This window comes from Pantherophis guttatus, chromosome 10, assembly GCF_059756535.1.
Source record: "Pantherophis guttatus breed Tessera chromosome 10, ASM5975653v1, whole genome shotgun sequence".
In the NCBI taxonomy this organism is placed as follows: Eukaryota; Metazoa; Chordata; class Lepidosauria; order Squamata; family Colubridae; genus Pantherophis; species Pantherophis guttatus.
In genome coordinates this window covers 6,827,555-6,850,000 of record NC_142072.1, presented here as the reverse complement: position 1 = coordinate 6,850,000, position 22,446 = coordinate 6,827,555, and the positions used below count along the sequence as shown (strand labels likewise).

The 22,446-nt window shown below is 44.2% G+C and overlaps 1 protein-coding gene across 2 annotated transcripts in view; it reads left to right on the top strand.

Annotated features, from left to right (window-relative positions):
- The window catches only part of LOC117675882 (protein BTG3-like), a 25,571-nt gene extending 3,633 nt beyond the window's left edge, over positions 1 to 21,938 (top strand). Inside the window, exons 1-5 of one of the 2 annotated variants that reach the window (XM_034434938.3) lie at positions 8,762 to 8,844; positions 11,309 to 11,503; positions 16,890 to 17,027; positions 18,486 to 18,684; positions 20,227 to 21,938. In XM_034434938.3, the coding sequence (XP_034290829.2) occupies positions 8,831 to 8,844; positions 11,309 to 11,503; positions 16,890 to 17,027; positions 18,486 to 18,684; positions 20,227 to 20,403 (723 nt within the window). In that variant the 5' untranslated portion in view covers positions 8,762 to 8,830 and the 3' untranslated portion in view covers positions 20,404 to 21,938. Of the gene's footprint in view, positions 1 to 8,761; positions 8,845 to 11,308; positions 11,504 to 16,889; positions 17,028 to 18,485; positions 18,685 to 20,226 lie in introns of those variants that run through there. The other variant, XM_034434939.3, reaches the window with a different exon arrangement.
- Positions 21,939 to 22,446: the final 508 nt, after the last annotated feature.

Sequence of the window (22,446 nt, the reverse complement as noted above, 5' to 3'; positions counted from 1 at the left end):
TTGTTAGGGGTGTGTAGAGATTCTCAGTCATCCAGATTATGGTTGTCCCAAAGGTGCTTTTTCAGGAGGCATCTGGACTTTCTTTTTTTTTTTTTCTTTGAAGATGTCTTGTTTTTCTTTCGCTTCTCATCCAAGAAGCTTCTTCAGCTCTGGCAGGATAGTGGGGAATGGAAGGATTTATATTCTTTGCAGACAGCTGGTCGTTTGCATCCTTTTAGAGCAGTGTTTCTCAACCTTGGAAGCTTGAAGATGGGTGGACTTCAACTCCCAGAATACCCCAGCCAGCGCTGCTGGCTGGGGTATTCTGGGAGTTGAAGTCCACCTATCTTCAAGCTTCCAAGGTTGAGAAACACTGTTTTAGAGGGGTTAGAGCGCTGCTGGCTGGGGTATTCTGGGAGTTGAAGTCCACCCATCTTCAAGCTTCCAAGGTTGAGAAACACTGTTTTAGAGGGGTTAGAGCGCTGCTGGCTGGGGTATTCTGGGAGTTGAAGTCCACCCATCTTCAAGCTTCCAAGGTTGAGAAACTCTGTTTTAGAGGGGTTAGAGCGCTGCTGGCTGGGGTATTCTGGGAGTTGAAGTCCACCCATCTTCAAGCTTCCAAGGTTGAGAAACTCTGTTTTAGAGGGGTTAGAGCGCTGCTGGCTGGGGTATTCTGGGAGTTGAAGTCCACCCATCTTCAAGCTTCCAAGGTTGAGAAACTCTGTTTTAGAGGGGTTAGAGCGCTGCTGGCTGGGGTATTTTGGGAGTTGAAGTCCACCTATCTTCAAGCTTCCAAGGTTGAGAAACTCTGTTTTAGAGGGGTTAGAGTGCTGCTGGCTGGGGTATTCTGGGAGTTGAAGTCCACCCATCTTCAAGCTTCCAAGGTTGAGAAACTCTGTTTTAGAGGGGTTAGAGCGCTGCTGGCTGGGGTATTTTGGGAGTTGAAGTCCACCCATCTTCAAGCTTCCAAGATTGAGAAACTCTGTTTTAGAGGGTCTTAGAATCCCTTGGAGGTTTATCTGTGTCCTCAGAGTCACCTGACTGGCGCTCCTGGTTCCTGTAGTCTACCATTTTTCCCTCTGGAAATCCATTCCTCCTCCCACACCATCCAAAGGGTGTCCGTCCCAAATTGTATAGCTAAAAGTCTGTAGAGATGATGACTTGAGAATCCTGTCAAGAGCTGAAGAAGCTTCTTGGATGAGAAGCGAAACGTCTTCAGAGAAAAAAAAAAAAACCCAGTTGCCTCCTGAAAAAAAAAACAAAACCCACCTTTGGGACAATTGTTAGGGCTCTTGAATTGACCCATTAAGCAACATTTTTCAACTTTTACAGACTTCCAAGTAGCTGGCTAGGGAGTTCTGGGAACTGAAGTCCATGCATCTTAAGGTTGCCAAAGTTGAGAAATACTGCTAAAAGGGTGACCTCCAGGTTCGGGTTTTTCCCTATATGGAAATCATCCTTCCTGTACTTTTTTGATCCCTCCCTCCTGCCCTCTTTTGCATGTGCCCATTATTTCTTTACTGAGTGCCAATCTGCTCTTGCATTTCACCAGCTTCCTACTGATGCTTATCCTCCCCTGATTATTATGTTGTGTACACTGGCACTCACTGGCCTTTCCAAAAGCTGATGAAACCGCCTTAAGCTTCCAAGTCTTTATCAGTGCCTGGCCATGGGAAGATAGTTGTGGGCCGTCCCCAACACTCCCTCTCTCTTTGCAAGGAACATTATTATTAAACACAAACTATTCCCTTCTCTTTCACTGCCTACCAGTCCATCAGGTCATGTGCCAGATTGGGGTGTACCTTGTTTGATTTCTTGATGTGTCTCATCCAAAAAAAAATGTCCTTACTGTGTAATTCAGTGTTTTTTAAACCATGAGAAGGTTATGCTGTGTTGACTTCAACTCTCAGAATTCCCCAGCCGGCACAGCTTAAAGTTGCCAAGAAATTGACGCGGTGGCTCAGTGGCTAAGACGCTGAGCTTGTCGATCGAAAGGTCGGCAGTTCAGCGGTTCGAATCCCTAGTGCCGCGTAACGGGGTGAGCTCCCGTTCCTTGTCCCAGCTTCTGCCAGCCTAGCAGTTCGAAAGCACGTAAAAAATGCAAGTAGGAAAATAGGGACCACCTTTGGTGGGAAGGGAACAGCGTTCCGTGCGCCTTTGGCGTTGAGTCATGCCGGCCACATGACCACGGAGATGTCTTCGGACAGCGCTGGCTCTTCGGCTTTGAAACGGAGATGAGCACCGCCCCCTAGAGTCGGGAACGACTAGCATGTATGTGCGAGGGGAACTTTTACCTTTACCTTTAAAGTTGCCAAGTTACAAATAAAGTTGTAAATAAAGCAATGGCTCTGTGGGGCTGCCCACAAGCTGGATTCGTCGATAGCCACCAGTGTTTAAAGGTATGCTACTTCTGAACCTGGAGGCTCCATTCCTTCGATAACTTTGTCTATTTTGAAAGCGTACTTCAGGATTTTTGAATGTTAATCAAGGAAATGGACTAGATTGGCACATGATTGCACGCAACTTGGCTCAAAAGATGTCAACAGCACAGTACCCTCTGGTGCGAAGAAAATGTCCTTTTTCCAAACTATGACCCAACTATTTCTGTGGGTTGACCATTTGTTCTGGTAACCTAAGAACATCGAGCATTCTGCGAATTAAGCCGGCTTTGCATATCATGGTAAGCCATATTCTGTGAATCAGTTGATTAAATCACAATCTGGCTGAGGTCATATTTAAGCCGTGAATCCACAATGGCTACGTTTCTACCATCTGTTAAGCTGAAGCCAAACCTAATAGAGCCACTTTTGGTGTTGTGTTTAAAGCCTCAGGCTAGAAACCAGAAGTTCATGAATTTTTGGGCACAAAGCCAGCTGGGTGATCTTGGGCCGGTCGTTTTCTTTTAGCCCTAGGAAGGAGGCAATGGCAAACTTCTGAAAAACTTTGCCAGGAAAACTGCAGAGGTAGTGTCTGAGAAATGGACATGATTGAACAGAAGGGGAAAAAAAAAACACCTCTTAATAGAAGGATGTCTTATAAGGAAACCCCAGAATTTGGATGCAGAGAGTATTTGCACGCTAGTTAGATACAGCATTTGCACTGTTGGTTAACCTGAGTTTAGAGCTTTATAGGTTGTGTGAAGTCTGTCATCTACTGATTCTCTCTCTCTCTCTCTCTCTCTCTCTCTCTCTCTCTCTCTCTCTCTCTCTCTCTCTCTCTCTCTCTCTCTCTCTCTCTCTCTCTCTCCCTCCCCCCTCCCCCGTGTGTCTTGGAATCAGAGATAAGATTTGGACTGATGGTTTCCCAAATTTAGTTCTGCTGCCGCCTCTGTTGTTCTTTCCCCACCCCAAAATCTTGGCAAGGAGCCGTGGATTTTCCTGAGAATAAGCTATATTTATCAATGGGACTATAGATAGAAAGCAAAAGTTAATGGAGCAAAAGGACAGTCCAAAGAAAGTAGAAGTCAAAAGAGGGAAATAGGAGAGAGAGAGAGAGAGGAAAAAAAATCCCAGGGGGGTGAAACGATGGGCAGATATTCAGAGGGGAAACACACACATTTTTTTGCAGAAAAGCTAACAAAAGGTTGAGCTTATTATTTGTACATCAACGTGTTAGTCCTAATAAAAGAGCTACTATAATTCTTTGCTTCCGTTCGGGGACAATTGTGGAGTTCTTGGTGCTCTTTGAGCTTGGTGGTTTTCTTGCAAACGTTTCATGACCCAACTAGGTAACATGATCAGTACATCAGTAGTGCTGGTGTGATATCAACTAGTTGGGTCATGAAACATCTGCAAGAAAACAACTAGGCCCAGAGCACGGAGGACCCACAGTTCAACCCAGAGCTACAAGGATTATCTTCTATTGTTAAGGGTCAATTGTCTCAGAGCCCCTTCAACTATTACCTTCTCCAACTTCAAGGCGTTGTTGGGAGGTCTCTTAAATCCAATGGGCCATCACAGCACCATCTGTATGCCTCTGTGTGAGATATCATTCAAGCGCAGGTTTGTTTAGAAATGCACGGATGGATGAACAGGCAGATGGCTTGGTAGATAGAATGGACGGAGAGAAAGAGTGCGTGAGTGAGACAGACAGACAGACAGACAGATCGATAAGCCTGAGTTTATTTGTGTATTTACCTATCAAATTTAGATAGTGCCTATCTCACTGTCTAGGTTAGTCACCGGGCAGTTTACGAATGGTCTTGATGGAGAAGATTTATATTGCCACCTACTTATTCGCACATGGCGGATAAAAGTCGTAAAAACCAAAGAAATACAATAAAAACCGGGTTAAAACAAACAAGCCAACCGAGAATAGAATTAAAAATAAGTTAAAGGACAAATTGAAGAGTAGAAGGAGCACCCTGGAGTCACCAGCCATTCCCAAGGTTGCATGCCCCCCCTCTCTTTCTCTGTCTTTCTCTCTCCCTCTCCCTCCCTCCCCCTCTCTCTCCTTCCCTCCCCTCCTTTTTCTTTCTTTCCTTCTTTCTTTCTTTTCTTTCTTTTTCTTTCTCTTCCTTCTCTCCCTCCCCCTCTCTCCCTCCCTCCTTCCCTCCCCTCCTCTTTCTCTCTCTCACTCTCCTTTCTTTCTTTCTCTCTTTTGTTCCTTTCTTCCTCCCTCCCTCCCTTCTTTCTTTCTTTCTTTCTTTCTCCTCCTCCCTCCCCCTCCCTCTTTCTTTCTCTCCTTCCCTCCCCTCCTTTTTCTTTCTTTCTTTCTTTCCTTCCTTCCTTCTTTCTTTTCTTTCTTTTTCTTTCTCTTCCTTCTCTCCCTCCCTCCTTCCCTCCCCTCCTCTCTCTCTCTCTCTCTCTTTCTCTCTCTCTCTCTCTTTCCTTCCTTCCTTCCTTCCTCCCTCCCTCCCTCCTTTCTTTTTTTCTTTCTTTTTTTCTTTCTTTCTTTCTTTCTTTCTTTTTTCTTTCTTTCTTTCTCTCTCTCTCTTTCTTTCTTTCTTTCTTTCTTTTTCTTTCTTTCTTTCTTTCTCTTCCTCCCTCCCTCCCCCTCCCTCTTTCTCTCTCTCACACACACACCATGTTAGTTGACACAGCCAAGTTTTCAAACTCCTCTGGAAGGACAGAAAAGTGGCAACCAACCACACGTCTGGGGGGGCAGAGAGTCCACGGGGGTTGGGGGGGTGGGAGTGGGAGTGGGGACTGGCAGAGGAAGCTGTCTTCCTAAACCTCCCAGTCAAAATTCTTTAATCCAGTGGGGTTCGTAATCTTCTTTTCCTTCCTGACTGGGTGGGCTGGGTTGATGTCATTGTGGATGAGATGATTCCTCCAGTAAGCTGGTTCCATGCCACGAGGGGCAATTTTGCAATGGAGGGAGGATGGCTCTGTTTTTGAAGAAATCCACAGAGACTAGAGCCTAAGAATCGAATATTTCCTGTCCCTTTTAACCTCCCCTTTTCAATACAAGGAGGAACCTCGATGGTTTCTTTTCTGGGCTTTCAGAGACGGAGACAAGAGAGGGGCTCTCTGGAGCACCAAGGCAGGGGTTTTGTCCTTGGCGGTGGCATCTGGGTCTCCCTCACACCTGTCTTTTGGAGACAAGGAAGACTCCAGGTGAGTTGGCTGATGCCGTTGCTAGACTAGCCGGCTGCGGTGATGGCAATTCGCCAGGTCTTGTGACTGGGTGGGGACACCCTGTCAGCCTGACATTCTTTTCCAATTGCTTCGGGGTGTTTTTGGAAACTGGCTTAATCTGGCGGGTGTACAGTACCTGGGAGCCTTTCCCTTTTACCTCAGCAGGGATGCCACACGGTCAAAAGCTGGTTAGGAGGGTACAGGTCGTCCTCGACTTACAACAATTTGTTTCGTGACCGTTCAAAGTTGCAACGGTACTGAGGAAAGTTGACTTATGGCCACTGCAGCATCTCTCTCCATGGTCTTTTGATTTATGTTCCTTGCAGCACCCCAATAGTCTTTGTGATGCAAATTCAAGCACTCCACAAGCTGGTTCATATTTATGACGGTTGCAGTGTCCCAGGGGATCACGTGATCCCCTTTTGCCATCATCTGACGAGCAAAGTCAATGAGGAAAGGCCAGATTCACTTAACAACCGTGTTACTTAACTGAACAATTCGCAGTGATTCCCTTAACATCTGCGGTAAAAAAGGGTTGCAACATGGCACAAAAAAAAAAATCATTGAACTCTCTTGCTTAGCAACAGAAATGTTGGGCTCAGTTGTGGTCATAAGTCGAGGACTGCATTGTATTGTCCAAGCGACACAGTTGTTACCTACCACACCTTGGGGTCAGTCTTGATGTCCCCAGGGAAAGTGTGACCTCTCTCTGGCTACTGGTCAAGGAACAGATTTCTGGTCTAAGGTGGGAGTCTGTACAGGTAGTTCTTAACTTATGACCACAATTGAGCCCAACATTTCTGTTATTAAGTGGGACACTTGTTAAGCGAGTTTTGCCCCATTTTACGCTGTTTCTTGCCACAGTTGTTAAGCGAATCACTGCGGCTGTTAAGTTAGTACCCCAGTTGTTTAGTGAATCTAGTTATCCAATTGACTTTTGCTCATCCGAAGGTCACAAAAGGAGATCACGTGACCCCTGGGACACAAAGCAATGGTCATAAATATGAACCAGCCGCCAAGCCTCTCAATTTTGATGACGTGGCCATGGGGAATGCTACAAAAAGCCGTAACTGGTGAAAAAGGCTCATAAATCCTAAATAAGCGCTGTTACAACTTTGAATGGTCACTAAACGAACTGTTGTATAAGTCGAGGACTACCTATACGTGCCCTTGTGGGCTGCGCTGCGACTGGCGCCCAAGAGAGTTGGGGATTTTAAAAAGCTGGAGAAAAGCAAATTCTGCCGTGTGTCTTAAAACGTTCTCACCAAATCAGATCAAAGTTTTGGGCCCTGCTCCATCTGGGAAACTTCTGGAAGCTGCAAGCGGGGAGTGGATTTTGCCTTCTTCGTTTTTTTATTTTATTTTATTTTATTTTATTTTTTGCTGTTATCTATTGTTGCGTTCACAGCAAGGTAAAATCACAGCTGCCCGTTCCTTCTTAGCTGGCAGTGGCCTTCAATTATTCTGTGATGATGGTTTCTGGCACAGGCAAGCCGATGTTTAGACTAGGATTTGACATTTTTGTACACTTTTTATCGGGTCTTTCCGAAGGACTTCGGATCGCCAGATGTTGTTATTTAATAAGACAAAGGGTATCCTTGCAGGATTAAAGCTTTCCCCCCCCCCCCCAAGAACAGTAAAGCCACGTTGGCTTTTCTCGCGGCTGCGATTTTTTTATCAGCGCCAATATGGTTCAAGTGGTGCTTCAGATGGTTTTGGGGTTGCAAACTTATCGCTATGGCTACTATCTCTGCTTTCTTTTTTCAGTTCTTGTTATGCTTGTTAAGGTTAGCTGCACAGTTGTCAGCCAGATATTTTAGACGGATTTGGTATTTTTGTACCCTTTTCGAGTTCTCCTCAAGGTCCTCGGATAGCTAGAGAGATGTTGTTTTAATAATAAATTCTCTACTATCTATCTAATAATACAGTGACCTAAGTTACAACGGGCGCTGAGAAAAATGTGACTTATGATCGTTTTTCACACTTGACGACGGTCGCGTCCCTACAGTCATGGGATCAAAAGTCAGACGTTTTGCAGCTCTGACTCGTAGTTATGACGGTTGCAGCGTCCTCGGGGTTGTGTCATCATCTTTTGCGACCTCCTCCCTGCAAAGTCAATGGGGAAAGCCAGATTCACTTAACAACCACGTTAAGCAAAATGGTTCAGTGGAGATCTGCATATGTGGGACTGTTTGGGGTAGATCAGGGGTGGGCAACTGTGGTCCTTTTACAACCTGTGGACTTCCAACTCCCAGAATTCCTGAGACAGCCAAGCTGGCTGAGGAATTCTGGGAGTTGAAGTCCACAGGTCATAAAGGGTTCATATTTGCCCACCCCTGGGGTAGATGGTAGGGGGTGGCACCAAAATATAATTTTATCATATTTTATCTATATCTTAAATTATTGTGTTTTATTCCGATTTCCCATTAGGCTGTTCTTTCATTGCATTACTATCATCTGTTGCTTGCTTAATTCATGTAAGCTTAGACATCCTGGCTGGGGATGATGGGAGTTGAGATCCAAGTCATCCAGATGACATTAGATTGGGGGAACAGTGTTATAATTGTCATGTGCGTAGATGCTAGTAAAAAAACGGGAAAAATCAGGAACCAGCTATCTTTTTTTTTTTTTTTTTTGCCAGATTTTACAAAATACCTTGGACTGCAAAACCTGGCATTGGGGGCAGTGATGCAAGCGGGCATGGTTGCAATCCTAACAATATTCTCCTTATTTTGAGTTCTTAGAAGTCAAGCAGGGAGTGAACCTTCTGCAGGAGTGAGTTGTGAATCCCTTGTATTGCACGCTGTTATCTCGGGGAGAAAGGTCATTGCTTATGGAAAGGGTGTGTGTGTATGTGTACACAAATGAGCCCACAGTGCTGGCTTGGGCGAAAGCTATATCAAGAGGTGTCTGTCGTGGCACACGTGTGCTTGGCGCTTGTAGACAAAGACACAACTCGTTTTTCTCCCTTTTGTTTTGTTTTCTGGCCAGCCTCTTGATGTTGCAACCGTTGTGGGTGTGTATATCTGTGTTCCTTCACTAGCAGGGACTTTTTGCTGAAACAGAAACAAACCGTTCCAGGAAACGTAGCAGAGTTTGATCACAAAGTCCTGTGACTAGTAGAACTCCGGACGTATTCTTCTTATCAGGGTTGGGGCTGTCTGTGTCTGCCTGAGCACAAAGGAGCACACCAGTCCCTATTTTGTGCGATCCGGGGCGACACCCTCCCAGCAAAAGTGGTGTTGAAGCCCCACTGTGCCCAGCTTTGAGGGATGATCCCAACCAGGTGTGCCAGAACTCCCGTCGTTTTCTGCCAGCCATCTGGAGGGGGCATCGCTTGGACCCAGGAGGCTTCATGTGAAGGACTGAAGGGGGGCGGGGTGTTGTCCTCCTCATGGTTTGGAAGACTTTGTTGGGTGGGAAAGATTTGTTGGGATGTAGGATCTCAGTGTGAAGCTGTCTTGGAAGCAACCTGTGGCTTCTTCTAAAAGATAGGCTTAGCAGAATGGCATGCAAAGTTATCTGCCATGCCCTTCAGACTGTTTGCCTGAGGTTCAATATTGACACCTCTGCCTTCTACAACCAGATGGCCCCTAAGCAATAGAATAGGAATAGGAATAGGAATAGACACTAGACTGGACTGGACTGGACTGGACTGGACTGGACTTGAATTGAATTGAATTGAATTGAATTGAATTGAATTGAATTGAATTCTTTATTGGCCAAGTGTGACAGGACACACAAGGAATTTGTCTTTGGTGCATAGGCTCTCAGTGTACATAAAAAGAAAAGATACGTTCGTCAAGAATCCTAAGGTACAACACTTAATGATAGTCATAGGGTACAAATAAGCAATCAGGAAACAATCAATATCGATATAAATCGTAAGGATACAAGCAACAAAGTTACAGTCCTACAATCATAAGTGGAAGGAGATGGGTGGTGGGAACGATGAGAAGATTAATAGTAGTGCAGACTTAGTAAATAGTTTGACAGTGTTGAGGGAATTATTTGTTTAGTAGAGTGATGGCATTCGGGAAAAAACTGTCCTTGTGTCTAGTTGTTCTGGTGTGCAGTGCTCTTTAGCGTCGTTCTGAGGGTAGGAATTGAAACAGTTTATGTCCAGGATGCGAGGGGTCTGTAAATATTTTCACAGCCTTCTTTTTGACTCGTCCAGTATACAGATCCTCAATGGAAGGCAAGTTGGTAGTAATTGTTTATTCTGCAGTTCTGATTATCCTCTGAAGTCGGTGTCTGTCTTCTTGGGTTGCAGAACCAAACCAGACAGTTATAGAGGTGCAGATGATAGACTCAATAATTCCGCTAACTTTTTTTTCTTCCTTATAACTTGATTCTTGATGATTGCTCCTTCCTCATGAAGCTTTTCAAGTGCGTCGAGGCTTGCTAGAATTCTCAGAATTTTTATTCCCAAGAATAACCCCTGACAGGATTCACACGACACAGACATTAGCTTAAAATGGGATTTGGTTGCTTCTGATCCAATGCCAGCCCCGTAACACCGGAATATCGTGTGTTTGTTTGAGCGTAGCAAGTTAGGGAACCCAGTAACTGGGTTTAAGGATCAGTGAGTTGTGTGAATCCAACTAATATAGTGTGTAATGTTTATGAGGGAGGAAAATTGGGGAAGAGAAACATTAAAGCTCTTTTCGGCTGTGGCAATTCCAGGGGTAATTTAGGCTGGTTGAGTTTCTTTCTGCCGTGCCTACCTTGCAGGATTGTTAGGGAGAAATGGGAGTGCTCCAATAGCTTGCGAAGAAAGGCTGGATATTAAACCTAACAAATAACATCTTTTATTTATTTATTTATTTTTATTTTTCAATTTATATACCACCCTTCTCCCTAAGGACTCAGGGCGGTGCACAGCCAGAATTAAGAACATATTGGCCCCAATATTTAAAAATCACAAACCAATTAAAACATTTAAAAAATTTAAAAATTTCTTCTTAAGCCAGCCCGGCTTGCTGGAAAAAGTGGGTTTTAAGGGCACGGCGGAAGGCACTGAGGGATTGATGGGGGGGGGGAACCCCTGGAAGATACATGGCGGGGCCAAAAATGGCCGTGATATCAATCTCTTAATCCTGATATCAATCCTGATATCATGATTGATATGACTCAATCACGAGAGCAAGGCTGGCTAGGGAATCCAGGGAGCTGAAGCCCACGCAAGCTAAAATAAAATAAAACCCTAAAAACAAAACCCCTAAGTTTTCATTGCTCGCCGCTTCTTTGGCAAGGGTGAGTAGGGACTAGTAATCCACAAATCAGATGCCAGCAGACTCTGCTGCCCCATCCGTTGATAGGCGGCTCTTTACTTTTACCTGGGAGGGGTTGGGCTAGATGGCCTCTGAGTGACCCTGCGACTGTTTTCCTTCGGGGAATGTTGATGTGTATATTACGTGTGAGTGAGTGAGGGCCTCCTCCGTGTGACCCAGTTGCTGCAGCCTTGCAGCCACTGATGTAACAGCCTCGCAATCTCTCTTCCCCTTCCTCGGTGACTCACTTCTTGCTCACAACTCCAACTCACCTTTCGGTGCCTCTGTGTTGCAACCTCAGAACAAAGGACTCGCTCCTCTCGAGCAGATCTCGGCCGGCCGCCCCTAGCTTGACCCAGAGAGCCCCGCCATCCCATCCCCGCTGAAGCCCCTCGGTTTTGTCTCCGCGCAGGGGCCTCCCCTCCCTCCCTTTAGCAGAGCGCTGGTCTCTGAATGGCATTGCTGTTGCCCCCGCAGGACACACGACAGAAGCGACAGGATGAAAGAGGAGGTTGAAATCGGAACTCGGTTCATCTCTCGCTTGGTGAACCGTCACGAGAAGCTGGAGAAAAACCAAGTGGAGCGCTTCGGCGAGAACCTGACCAAGATCCTGTGCGAGCGATTTAATGAGCATTGGTATCCAGATAACCCCCTGAAAGGACAGGCGTACAGGTAAGCAAAAAGACTGGGTGTTTGGCTGGGTCTGATCCATGGCACGTCTTCCGGACGAGCAATCTGGTTTAATCTAACGCTGGAGATAAAAAAAGAGATTCTAGATTGAAACCGGGTAGGCAAAAAAAATAATAATAATTCTATGCTCTGTTCCTGTTGTCTGTGGACATTCTCAATCATCCAGGTCATAGTTGTCCCAAAGTTGCTTTTCAAAAGTCAACTGGAATTTTTTTGGGGGGTGGTGGTGGTTCCCCCCCTTGAAAATATTTCACTTCTCATCCAAGAAACTTCCTCATCATTTAGGCAGAACCAAAAAAAAGCTTCATGTGATGAGAAGTGGAACGTTTCCAATAACCAAGAAACTCTAGTTTCCTTCTGGAAAGCACCGTTGGGATTCCTGATGTTCTGGAGCAATGTTTTCTCAACCTTGGTGGCTTGAAGACGTGTAGACAGCCAGCTCCCAGGTGAAGGTTAGCTACATTGATCAACAGATACGTTCAGGCCTGGCCCGTTGGGTTCCTTTGATCCTTTTTCCCTCACTGGATCTAGATTTATGGGGGAACAAGCTTGAGAATTCTGGGAGTTGATGTCCACACCTCTTCAAGTTGGCCGAGAATGGGAATCACCGTTCTAAAAGCAAATGAGTAATTTGAACTATCGAAAGCTGGCTTCGTGTTAAGCCCCTTCCTCCTGGCTAGGCAAAAGAGAAGATAGGACCTCATGTGTGTCAGGACATGGTAGTGTAAGGGACGCAAATTTTTACAATTCGCATTGTTTTGCAGTGCAGCTTCCTGATGGGTCTAATCTACCGTGTTTCCCCGAAAACAAGACCCTGTCTTATATTTTTTTGAACCTTGAAAAAATAAGTGCTTGGCCTTATTTCCATGGGCTCAAAAGCCCAATTGGGCTTATTATCAGGAGATGTCTTATTTTTGGGGGGGAAACAGGGTACTAATTTGCCTCTGGCCTTCAACTGCTATGGTTGAGATCCTGTGATTATTATTATTGTTATTTTTAGGATAGTTTAAAGCAGTGTTTTTTTTCCTCCTTGGCACACATCTCATGTCAAGGCGACCTGAATCTGGTGGTATGTTGTTGTTTTTTTTTTTAAAAGAAAGCACCAAAACAACTTGCCGCCCTTTTAACTTTTGACAACATTAGATTTACGACAGTGGCAGCTTGTCCAAAGTTGTATTTCAGGGGAAATACAACTTTTGTTTAGGGTAGAAACACTTGAAGATTTCTCCCCTGCCTTACAACTAATTTTCTTCAGGATTTGCAGGACGAAGTCAGGAAAGTCAAAAACGTACAACAAAATAGAAGGGCCTTTAAAGAAAAGCCCCCCCCCCTCCCCCAAAATCTTTTTATTAATTTTTTTTTAAAAAATTTAAATTAATCATTACACTTTTTGTAATGACACCAGAGTGATTTGGGGCCTTCAGCTGAAGTTTCTCTGTTTACGCTGTTCGTCAAAGATGAAATGTGATTTCACAGCCTTTGTCGGTCAACAAGATTGTGGCGTGCCGAAATGGAGGAAATGGAAGTGGTTGCTGGTTTTTTGTCTTCTTGTTACATTTACCCTAGTTGTGACAGGAAGATGGTGAAACTTCCGTTTATCCAAGCAGCTGTCTTCAGAGTTGGTTGGGGTTTTTTTTTTTTTTTTTTTAAGAAGCCAAAAAGCGAGCTCCTTAAGCTTCCACAAGCAGCTTAGATTTTTAATAATATTTATGTCATAACTTTCTTCCGCCGAGGCCGTTAAAAGTAAAGAGTCTAGGATTCAAGCCAATTGTTTTTTGTTTTGTTTTGTTTTGTTTTATTAGATTTGTATACCGCCCTATTCCCGAAGGACTCAGGGCAGTGAACAGGCACAGAATAAAATACATAGATACAAAAGTTAAAAGACATAATTAAAACCAGATTAAATAATTTAGCCCGAGACAATTAAAAAATCCCAATAATTTAAAACAGATTAAAATTTCGATTTAAAAAGAATTTTTGGGAAAAATGTATTTTCTAAAACTAGCTAATAACACCACTTTTTTTTTTTTTGAGTAGTAGTACCATAAAATTATGTATTAATGGAAAGATAATTTAACCAAGAATGTAATGCAATAACTTTTATGAAGGATTTGCTGTTAGAACAGCAGTTGCAGTATAAAGAAGAAAAGTGAAACGTCCCTCCTGCTCATGGCAACTTGAAAGCTTTGCAGGTTGACAGCCCCCACATAACTGGACCTGATTTTATTTTATTTTTTCCTGGTAGTTATTAAGTGAATGTTGTGGTCGTTTAGCGAATCGGTGTACCTATGGGTATCTTTCCCTTGCCACGCCCACCAATCTCGTGATTGGCCCAAGGTCGCCCAACTGGTTTTCATGCCTAAGGTGGGACTAGAACTCCCGTCACCTGATGATTGGCCCAAAGTCACCCAGCCTGCTTTAATACCTAAGACAGGACTAGAACTCACCGTTTCCTAAGACCGGAGGGTGGGGGGAAATAATTTCATAAATGGGCGCTAATACACAAAAAATTATTTCTTGGTCACATCCAGCTCAGACGTGGGTTTCAGCAGGTTCTGACCAGTTCTGGAGAACCGGTAGCGGAAATTTTGAGTAGTTCGGAGAACCGGTAGTAAAAATTCTGACTGGCCCCGCCCCCATCTATTCTCTGCCTCCCAAGTCCCAGCTGATCGGGAGGAAATGGGGATTTTGCAGTATCCTTCCCCGGAGTGGGGTGGGAATGGAGATTTTACAGTATCTTTCCCTTGCCACGCCCACCAAGCCACACCCACAGAACCGGTAGTAAAAACATTTGAAACCCATCACTGAACTGGGGTGTAAGTAACTTTTGGGGGGGAGGCACCATAAATTTGAGGGGTCACTAAGCCCTTGGTTGTAAGTCGAGGCCTACCTGCACATGAAATGTTAAAATCTTGCTTCTTGAATCATGAGCACTAGGAACTTGGATATTTTAAAGTTCCCATTTAAATAGGAAAAAGAAAAAGATCGGCCATTAATCCTCCCTTTGTGGGGGGGGGTGACTTCCTGTTCTGCAGCCCAAGCCCACTCCTCGGCCCCCACCTAGCCTTTTTTAAGTACACTGTGAAGCAACAAACAAAAGTACAAACAGCAAGCAAAAAGTTCCTTTCTTTCTTTCTTTTTTTTTATGGAGTGTTTTGTTTGCACAGCCAGCTGTAAAATAACTGTATTGTACATTTCAAGGCTATGTGTAACTGATAGGCACGGTTTGCATACTAGTTTGGCTACTCGGGTGATTATTAGCCGGTCACACCACAATTTTGTGTTTGCTGTGTGCCCCGCCTGGATCTTGTTGTTGGCAGAATTGCTCGGGGAAGCTAAGCTCTGCTTTTAAACAACATTATTTTGGTTGTGTCAATGCCGGCCTTGAGAGCTTCCGAGGGACAGAGGAAACATCAGGATTTGATTCCAAAACGAAGATCTGAGTCAGCACCAGTGGTGGGTTCCTCCCGGTTCGGTCCGGTTCGGTCGACCCGGTAGCGGTGACGATATGACGTCACCGAACCGGTTCTCCCCCCCCACCCGCCCTCCCACCCCCTCACGTTATTCTTACCTTTTATTTGGTCCCACCCCCAATCTATTGCTGCCTCCTGAGTCCCAGCTGATGACTAGAGGGAAAAAAAACTGTTTAAACTCTTGCCACGGGGCTTCAAAGGGCCGTCCTACAGCTGATCTGTGTTAAAAGCAAACAAATGAGCCGGGTCGTAAGTGCGAGGACTGGCCGTAAGTGCGAGGACCTTCACGCCCACAGAACCGGTAGTAAAAAAATTTAGAACCCACCCCTGGTCAGCACCTCCTATCTTCATTGAGATGGCCCTTACTTTGAAGCCTCCAGAAGTTGTAATTGCTCGATAACGCTGGAGGTTTTTAAGAAGAGAATGGATAACCATTTGTCTGAAATGGTTATCAGGGCATTGATGGTGAATCATTTCGACACCGAGTGCCCAAACCGGAACGCATGTGAACGCACCGAACACCAGCTGGCCGGCGTGCGCATGCCTGTTTTTTGGCCCCTTTTGGCAGTTTTTCAGACCGTTTTGGGGGCTGTTTTCAGGGTGTTTTTTTGGTCCAAAAAACAGCCTGAAATTGGCCTGAAAAACACCCTGAAAACGGCCTGAAAAATGCCCTGGATCTTGGGCATTTTCAGGCCATTTTTCAGGCTGTTTTTTGGCCCGAAAAACACCCTGAAAATGATCCGAAAAACGCCCTGGTTTTTGGGCATTTCCAGGCCGTTTTCCAGCACTTGCAAAGACCATCTGGTGATGGCGCACATGCCCACAGAGAGGGCTCTGTATGCCATAGGTTCACCATGACGGGTGTAAGGTTTCCTGCCTAAGCAGGGGGTTGGACTAGAAGACCTCGAAGGTCCCTTCCAACTCTGCTATTCTATTCCGTTCTAAATTCCCAGCGAGACACTTTAGGTGTAAGTCTTACAAGAAGTGGATGGCCAGATGTGTCAGGACAAAACAATGCCCAGCTGTTTGGATGCATGTTCAGCCAAGAAGACATGCTCTCCTCCTTAGATAAGGCGCTCGGATTAAATCTCCCAAAGGTGCTTTTTCAAAAGGCAACTGGACTTTTGTTTTTGTTTTTTTCTTGAAGGTGTTTCGTTTCTTTATCCAAGAAGCTTCTTCAGTTCTGACTGAATGGTGGAGAATTGGAGGATTTATATTCCTTGCAGTCCTCTGATCGTTCATACTCTTTCTGAGAGTCGTTGAGTCAGAACTGAATATAAGCTTCTTGGATGAGAAGCGAAATGTCTTCAAGGAAAAACAAAGGCCAGTTGCCTTTTGAAAAACAAAAACCAAAAAAACACCTTTGGGACAACTATGAACTGGATGACTGAGAATTTCCATCAACACTTATCCACAGACAAAAACACCGGGAGCCACAAAACCTTTCTGACTATTTTTTGAGCACAAATGTATGTAGTTGAATTAATATGTAGCACATATGTAGTTGAATTAAACATTCTGTTTTTCTTCTGAAACTTTTCTTTTCTTGGATTTATCCATGGTTGGCCTACCAGGGGTTGAAAAGCTCAATAAAATCGTGTGCCGGCAGATGTCGCACATTGCCGGTTGTGACGCATATTTTGAATGACAAAGAGCGGCAGCAGAGAAGTGAAAGAGCCACATGCGGCTCCAGAGCTGCAGGTTGCTAACTCCTGTTCTAGTGGAATCCTCAAGAAGCAAACTGAATAAAAGTGAATAATTCCAATTTTTTTTTTATAAAAAAAAATGTCTTTTGTTTTTTGATATGGTTCCTCCCTTTCAATCTACGGCCGTAACTAGGAATCCCCCTTGAAACGAAATCTTTTCTGAATCTTTTGCCTTCCTTTTTTCTCCAGATGCATCCGGATCAATAAAAAGCAGCAGGTTGATGATTCCCTCCTAAAGGCCTGCACGGCCTGCGGTCTGGATTATTCAGAATTAAAACTGCCCAGAGAAATTTCCATCTGGATTGATCCTGGTGAAGTTTGCTGCAGGTTAGTATCTCAGGCTCCATCCTGTCATTTCACCTATGCCTAACAGAACAGAAGAACGGAGTTGGAAGGGACTATAGAGCTATAGGACTATAGACTATAGCCGTGATGGCGAACCTATGGCACGCGTGCCACAGGTGGCACACGGAACCATGTCACCTGGCACGCCAGCTCAGCCTCTCTAGGAGTCTCTGGAGGCTGGGGACAACAAAAAATGTCACCTCCTGTCCAACTGGAAGTTGGGAAACGGGCCGTTTCAGGCCTCCGAGGGGGTGGGGAAGACTGTTTTTGCCCTCCCCAGATGCATAGAGAGGATCTGGAGCCAGGTGAGAAAGAAAAAGAGGCCTACCGGGCCTTTGTGTCCCAGGAGAGGGGTGGGGGGTGGGGGCGGGGAGGGGGGGTTCATGCATGCATGCGCAGGGTGGGGCGCATAGAATTATGGGTGTGGGCACATGCATGCTTGCAAACCTCCCCCGCCCCCCCCTTCCTGGCACGCGATGGCAAAAAGGTTAGCCATCACTGGACTATAGGGACTCCATAGACCAGGGGTCTCCAACCTTGGCAACTTTAAGACTTGTGGACTTCAACTCCCAGAATTCTTCAACACAGCATAGCTGGCTGGAGAATTCTGGGAGTTGAAGTCCACAAGTCTTAAAGCTGCCAAGTTTGAAGACCTTTGCTATAGACTATAGGGACTCTATAGACCAGGGGTCTCCAACCTTGGCAACTTTAAGCTTTGCTGGCTGAGGAACTCTGGGAGTTGAAGTTCACAAGTCTTAAAGTTGCCAAGGTTGGAGACCCCTGCTGTAGACTAGAGAAAGTCTATAGAGATTCTCAGTTATAGAATAGATAATAGAATTCTTTTATTGGCCAAGTGTGATTGGACACACAAGGAAATTTGTCTTCGGTGCATAAGCTCTCAGTCTACATAAAAGCTATTAAGTGATAAACCATGATCATCGTCATCTTAAAAATACATTCATCATAAGATACAACACTTAGTGATAGTCATAGGATACTAAATAAGCAATCAACACAAATCAATGTTTTAATATGGCTATACACCGCCCTGAGTCCTTCGGGAGAAGGGCAGTATAAAAATTTAATTAATTAATTAATTAATAATAATAATAATAATGATAATGATAATGATAATAATAATAAAATCATACTAGGAAACTAAATTAAAACAATCTGGGTCAGCTGGCCAGTGGGAGGCAGTCGTGCATGCTGAGCTGGGCAACGGCTCACGTGCCCACAGAAAGGGCACCATGCGCTGGCTGTGGCACGAGTGCCATAGATTCGCCATCACGATCCTAGAGGCATCAGCAAAGGGGTGGCTGACTTGGATTTCCTCCTTCACCAGCCCAACCCCCAAATCGGAGCACCTGTTGAATTTTAGCCTGTTGAGAGCCCTGGTGGATGATAGGCTGAGCTTTCCCACCCGTTCTGTTCCTCCAGGCTTGGTGAGAACAACCAGTACTTCACGGTGAAGAAGGAGGAGAACACCAGTGGGAAATCGACACCAGAGCCAGAGACCTCAGATTATCACTCAGAATCTCCCTCCGAGAATTCAGAAGATGAGAGCCTGGCCAAGTTTTCTAAGACAAGATATCCGGACAAAAGTCGGCCGACTGGGAAACACAGTCCCACCACACAGGTGAGAGACCTCAAGGACAATGCCTGGAGTTGAGAGTTCATTGTTGTTGTTGTGTTGAGCTTTAAGAAAAAAAAAAGTCTCCTTTGATTTGCTTCTGCAATGTAAACTGGGAGGCGAGACGCCCTTGAAGTCTTTTATCTCCCAGTAAGAAGACCGTGGCATCTCCACCCTTGGTTAAACGTTCAAATTAGCTCAGGGCCTGTTGGTTGTAATCCAGCAAAGCAAAGTTCAGCTTCGTGTGTGGCTTGTGCCGCTGTTACAACCTCTTGTTGATAAGATGCAAATTCCTTGGAGCGAGCCGACTCGGAGGCGGGGTGGAGGGGGAGGGAGGTCACTGGATCCGTGGCTCAAAAGTGGCACGTAGGCAATCCTGAGCGAAAACCTGGGGAAAACATTCTGAACGACTGCGAGACTTTAAAAATGCCACGGTTGTCAATAATACTGGCCTGCGTTAGAGCAGTGCTCCCAAACGGAGACAAAAAAGGGGGAATATTGGTTTCGTTCAAGGGTCTCCAAACTTTTGTAACTTTGAAGACATTGTGGACATCAACTCCCAGAATTTCTCAGCTGCTTGGGGGAATTCTTTGGAGCTGAAGCCCACAAGTCTTGGCTTAGTTGGAACACGGATCTGACTTTGGCTTACCCCACATCAGGGGTGAAATGCTCCCAGTTCGGACCGGATCGCCCAATCCGGTAGCAATGGTGGCAGGTGGTTCGGAGAACTGGTAGCAAAAATCCCTGTGCCTCCCCCCACCCATGCCCAGCTGAGCCGCGCAATCATCAGAGGCTTTTTTTAAACTTTTAAAAGCATTTTTTCTACAACCTCTTTGGCTGAAAAAATGCTTTTAAAAGTAAAAAAAAAAAGCCTCTGATGATCACGGGGCTCAGCTGGGATCGCTAGAGGCCTTTAAAAGCACTTTTTCTACAAACTCTTTGACCGAAGAGGTTGAATGAAAAAAAAAATGCCTTTAAAAGCCTCTGAGGATCCCAGCTGAGTTGCCTGATCGTCAGAGGCTTTTAAAAGCATTTTTTTCTGCAACCTCTTTGGCCGAAGAGGTTGTAGAAAAAAATGCTTTTAAAAGTTTTAAAAAAAAAAAGTTGGCCACGCCCACTCCATCACATTCCCCCCCCCACCGAACCACGCCCACAGAACCGGTAGTAACAAATCTTACATATCACCACTGCCCCACATGTTTACCTAGCTAGCTGAAAGTCAAACCAGGGTTAGACTTGGTCAGTATTTTGATAATGAATCACTGGGAAATTCCAGAAATTTTTAAGCTGAACTGGGAGAAACAACTTTTTGGTGGGACCTGATAACAAACCACTTCCACAGAAACCCTGGGAGCTGAATTCAACTCGCCTGGAAACATGTTATCTTAATTATTAGGCTAGGCTTGATTTGATTCAGGTTGTCCCAGTGTGTTGGGTTGGGCTCATTCCCTTCTTTGTGAGAAGATCTGATGGGTTGCAAGCCTTTTTGAGTCTCCAGATGTAGCTTCTGGGTTTTAACCCTCCTTCTCTCTCTCTCTTCCCTTCCAGCCTACCCAGTATTACTACGTTCCAGCTCCTCTTTGGGTTCCTCATAGTGTGGTCAGCTACATCCCAGCCTACCAGCCTGTGTTCTACTACGTTGACGTCCCCCCAAAATCCCCTGTGCCCAGAAAACCCAACCCGAATCTCGTGAGACGCCTTACCAAACGGGCCTCCAAAATCTGAAGATGCAGGAGGCCGAGTGGACATCTTGGTCCCTCACAACATCTCAAGTCCTGTCTAGAGTTTGGCCTTATTTTCACTGACATTGGGAGCTTGTGGGAAGAAAACAACTGTTTTTTTATATTCTCTTTCAGGTGGTTGCTAACTCTTAGCAATTCCCTCTCCCCCCCGGGGGGGAACTACCAAGAGTTATCCTCTTCACCTCGCCCCCCAGACCGAAAGATAGGGGGTGGCACTGCCTTGTTTCTATGGTGCCAAACAAGTGTAGCATTAGCATTGTATATTATTTAGCACTTCAGCGTAGTAGGGAATAAAACTGGAGACCTGGGTTTCTCCTACGTTGCACTCAGCAGGGGAGTGGGATCTAAGAGTTAGAGCAGGACGCGGAGGGGAACGAGGATGGGAAAAGGTTCGGATGTGGAAACTGAAAGAACAAGAGGGGAAGGAAAAACCAGGTTGACAGGCTTCTGTGCCTAACCAACTTTGCTTAAGGTATTTACTGCTTCTGCCAAACCTGGCTAATCATGACTGAATTACGTGGGTGTATCCTGTGATTTTTTAAAAAGGATAACTTAAAAAACCATATATTTTTTTTTGCTGCTATCAGCAGAGAAGAGGATTCCCCTTTGTTTCAATCATTCATTGACTAGGAAGGAGGCAATGGCGAGCCACTTCCAAAAAACTTTGTGCCAAAAAAACTTTGTGCCCGTCTCTTGAGAATTGGACATGACTCCTTAGAAAAAGAAAAAGAAAGAGATTAGGGAGAAAAAAAAAAGATTAATAATGATTTTTAGAGTCTATTCTTAACCCCCAATAAAATCATTTGTTTTATCCATGGTGGCAAGCAGAAATGAATTTAGCCTGTTAGGATCCTGGCATTGCCAAGTTTGAGAATCCCCAGCTAATCCTGTTTCTCTTAAGAATGAAATGTTTCTCTTAAGAATGACTTAAAAGATTGTATTGTGAACGCTTGTTATGTATTGCTCAGCTATTATCCACGCCTTCAGCTTTTGAACTCTTTATTTCTACATTTCCAAATACTTTGTTTGCAACTGAAGGGCTTGAAACTAAAGGGGGAAAAAAAAGAGACCCAATATTTTGAAAATAACCCTTTTTTATACCTGAAAGCGATTTCTGTCCTTGCAAAGAGTGAGCAAGTTATATACAAGGCTGCAGAAATAATACTTACCTACCTCAAGGGATGATGTTATAAGGAGGGATGAGTGGGAATAGTTTAATTATTGCTATTATTATTGTTATTATTATTATTTTAAAATATTTGTAGCTTCTCTGGAAGGACTTGTTGATGGGCAAAGTATTATTAATGATGATTAATATATGTCTTGTAAATAACAATCAGGGACAAATTTTTTTTGTTTAATTTATAGAAGCAATGAAATTGTGTAAATAATATATTACACCTGCAAGCTTGTTTTTACGCACCATTGATACAATGTATTTTTTTGCTTTTTATAAGATGCTTTTTCTATAAAACTTTTTAAATGAAATATTAAAAACAATAAAGGATGAATAATAAATGATAGCTTGGACTGCTGGTTTTGTGATGTCAGTGTAGGTGAACCAACGAAATGAAAATGAAGCTCCCTTTTTTTTTTTTTTTTTTTTAAATTTTGATTTATATGCCGCCCTTCTCCGGAGACTCAGGGCGGCTTACAGTGCGTTAAGCAATTTTCCCTTTCAATCAAGTTTTGATTCTTTTTTTTAAAAAAAAATTATACGTTTCTCTTTGATATACATAAATGCTTAATAAACAGTGTACTGTCTTGGGTCAATTTAGTTATACATAATAATACCATAGTAATTATTATTTACTTGTACACAGTGGTATTCTTCCAATTTCTAATTTCTACCTCTATTATCTAACCATTGATAAAACAAATCCCATGTTAAAAAAATATTCTGTATCTTCTTTATCATTTATCTTTAATGCTAACCTATCCATTTCCGCACTGTCTAGTATTTTTCCAATTATATTTTCCTCTGTAGGAGTTTTCTCATTTTTCCAATGTTGTGCCAATACAATTC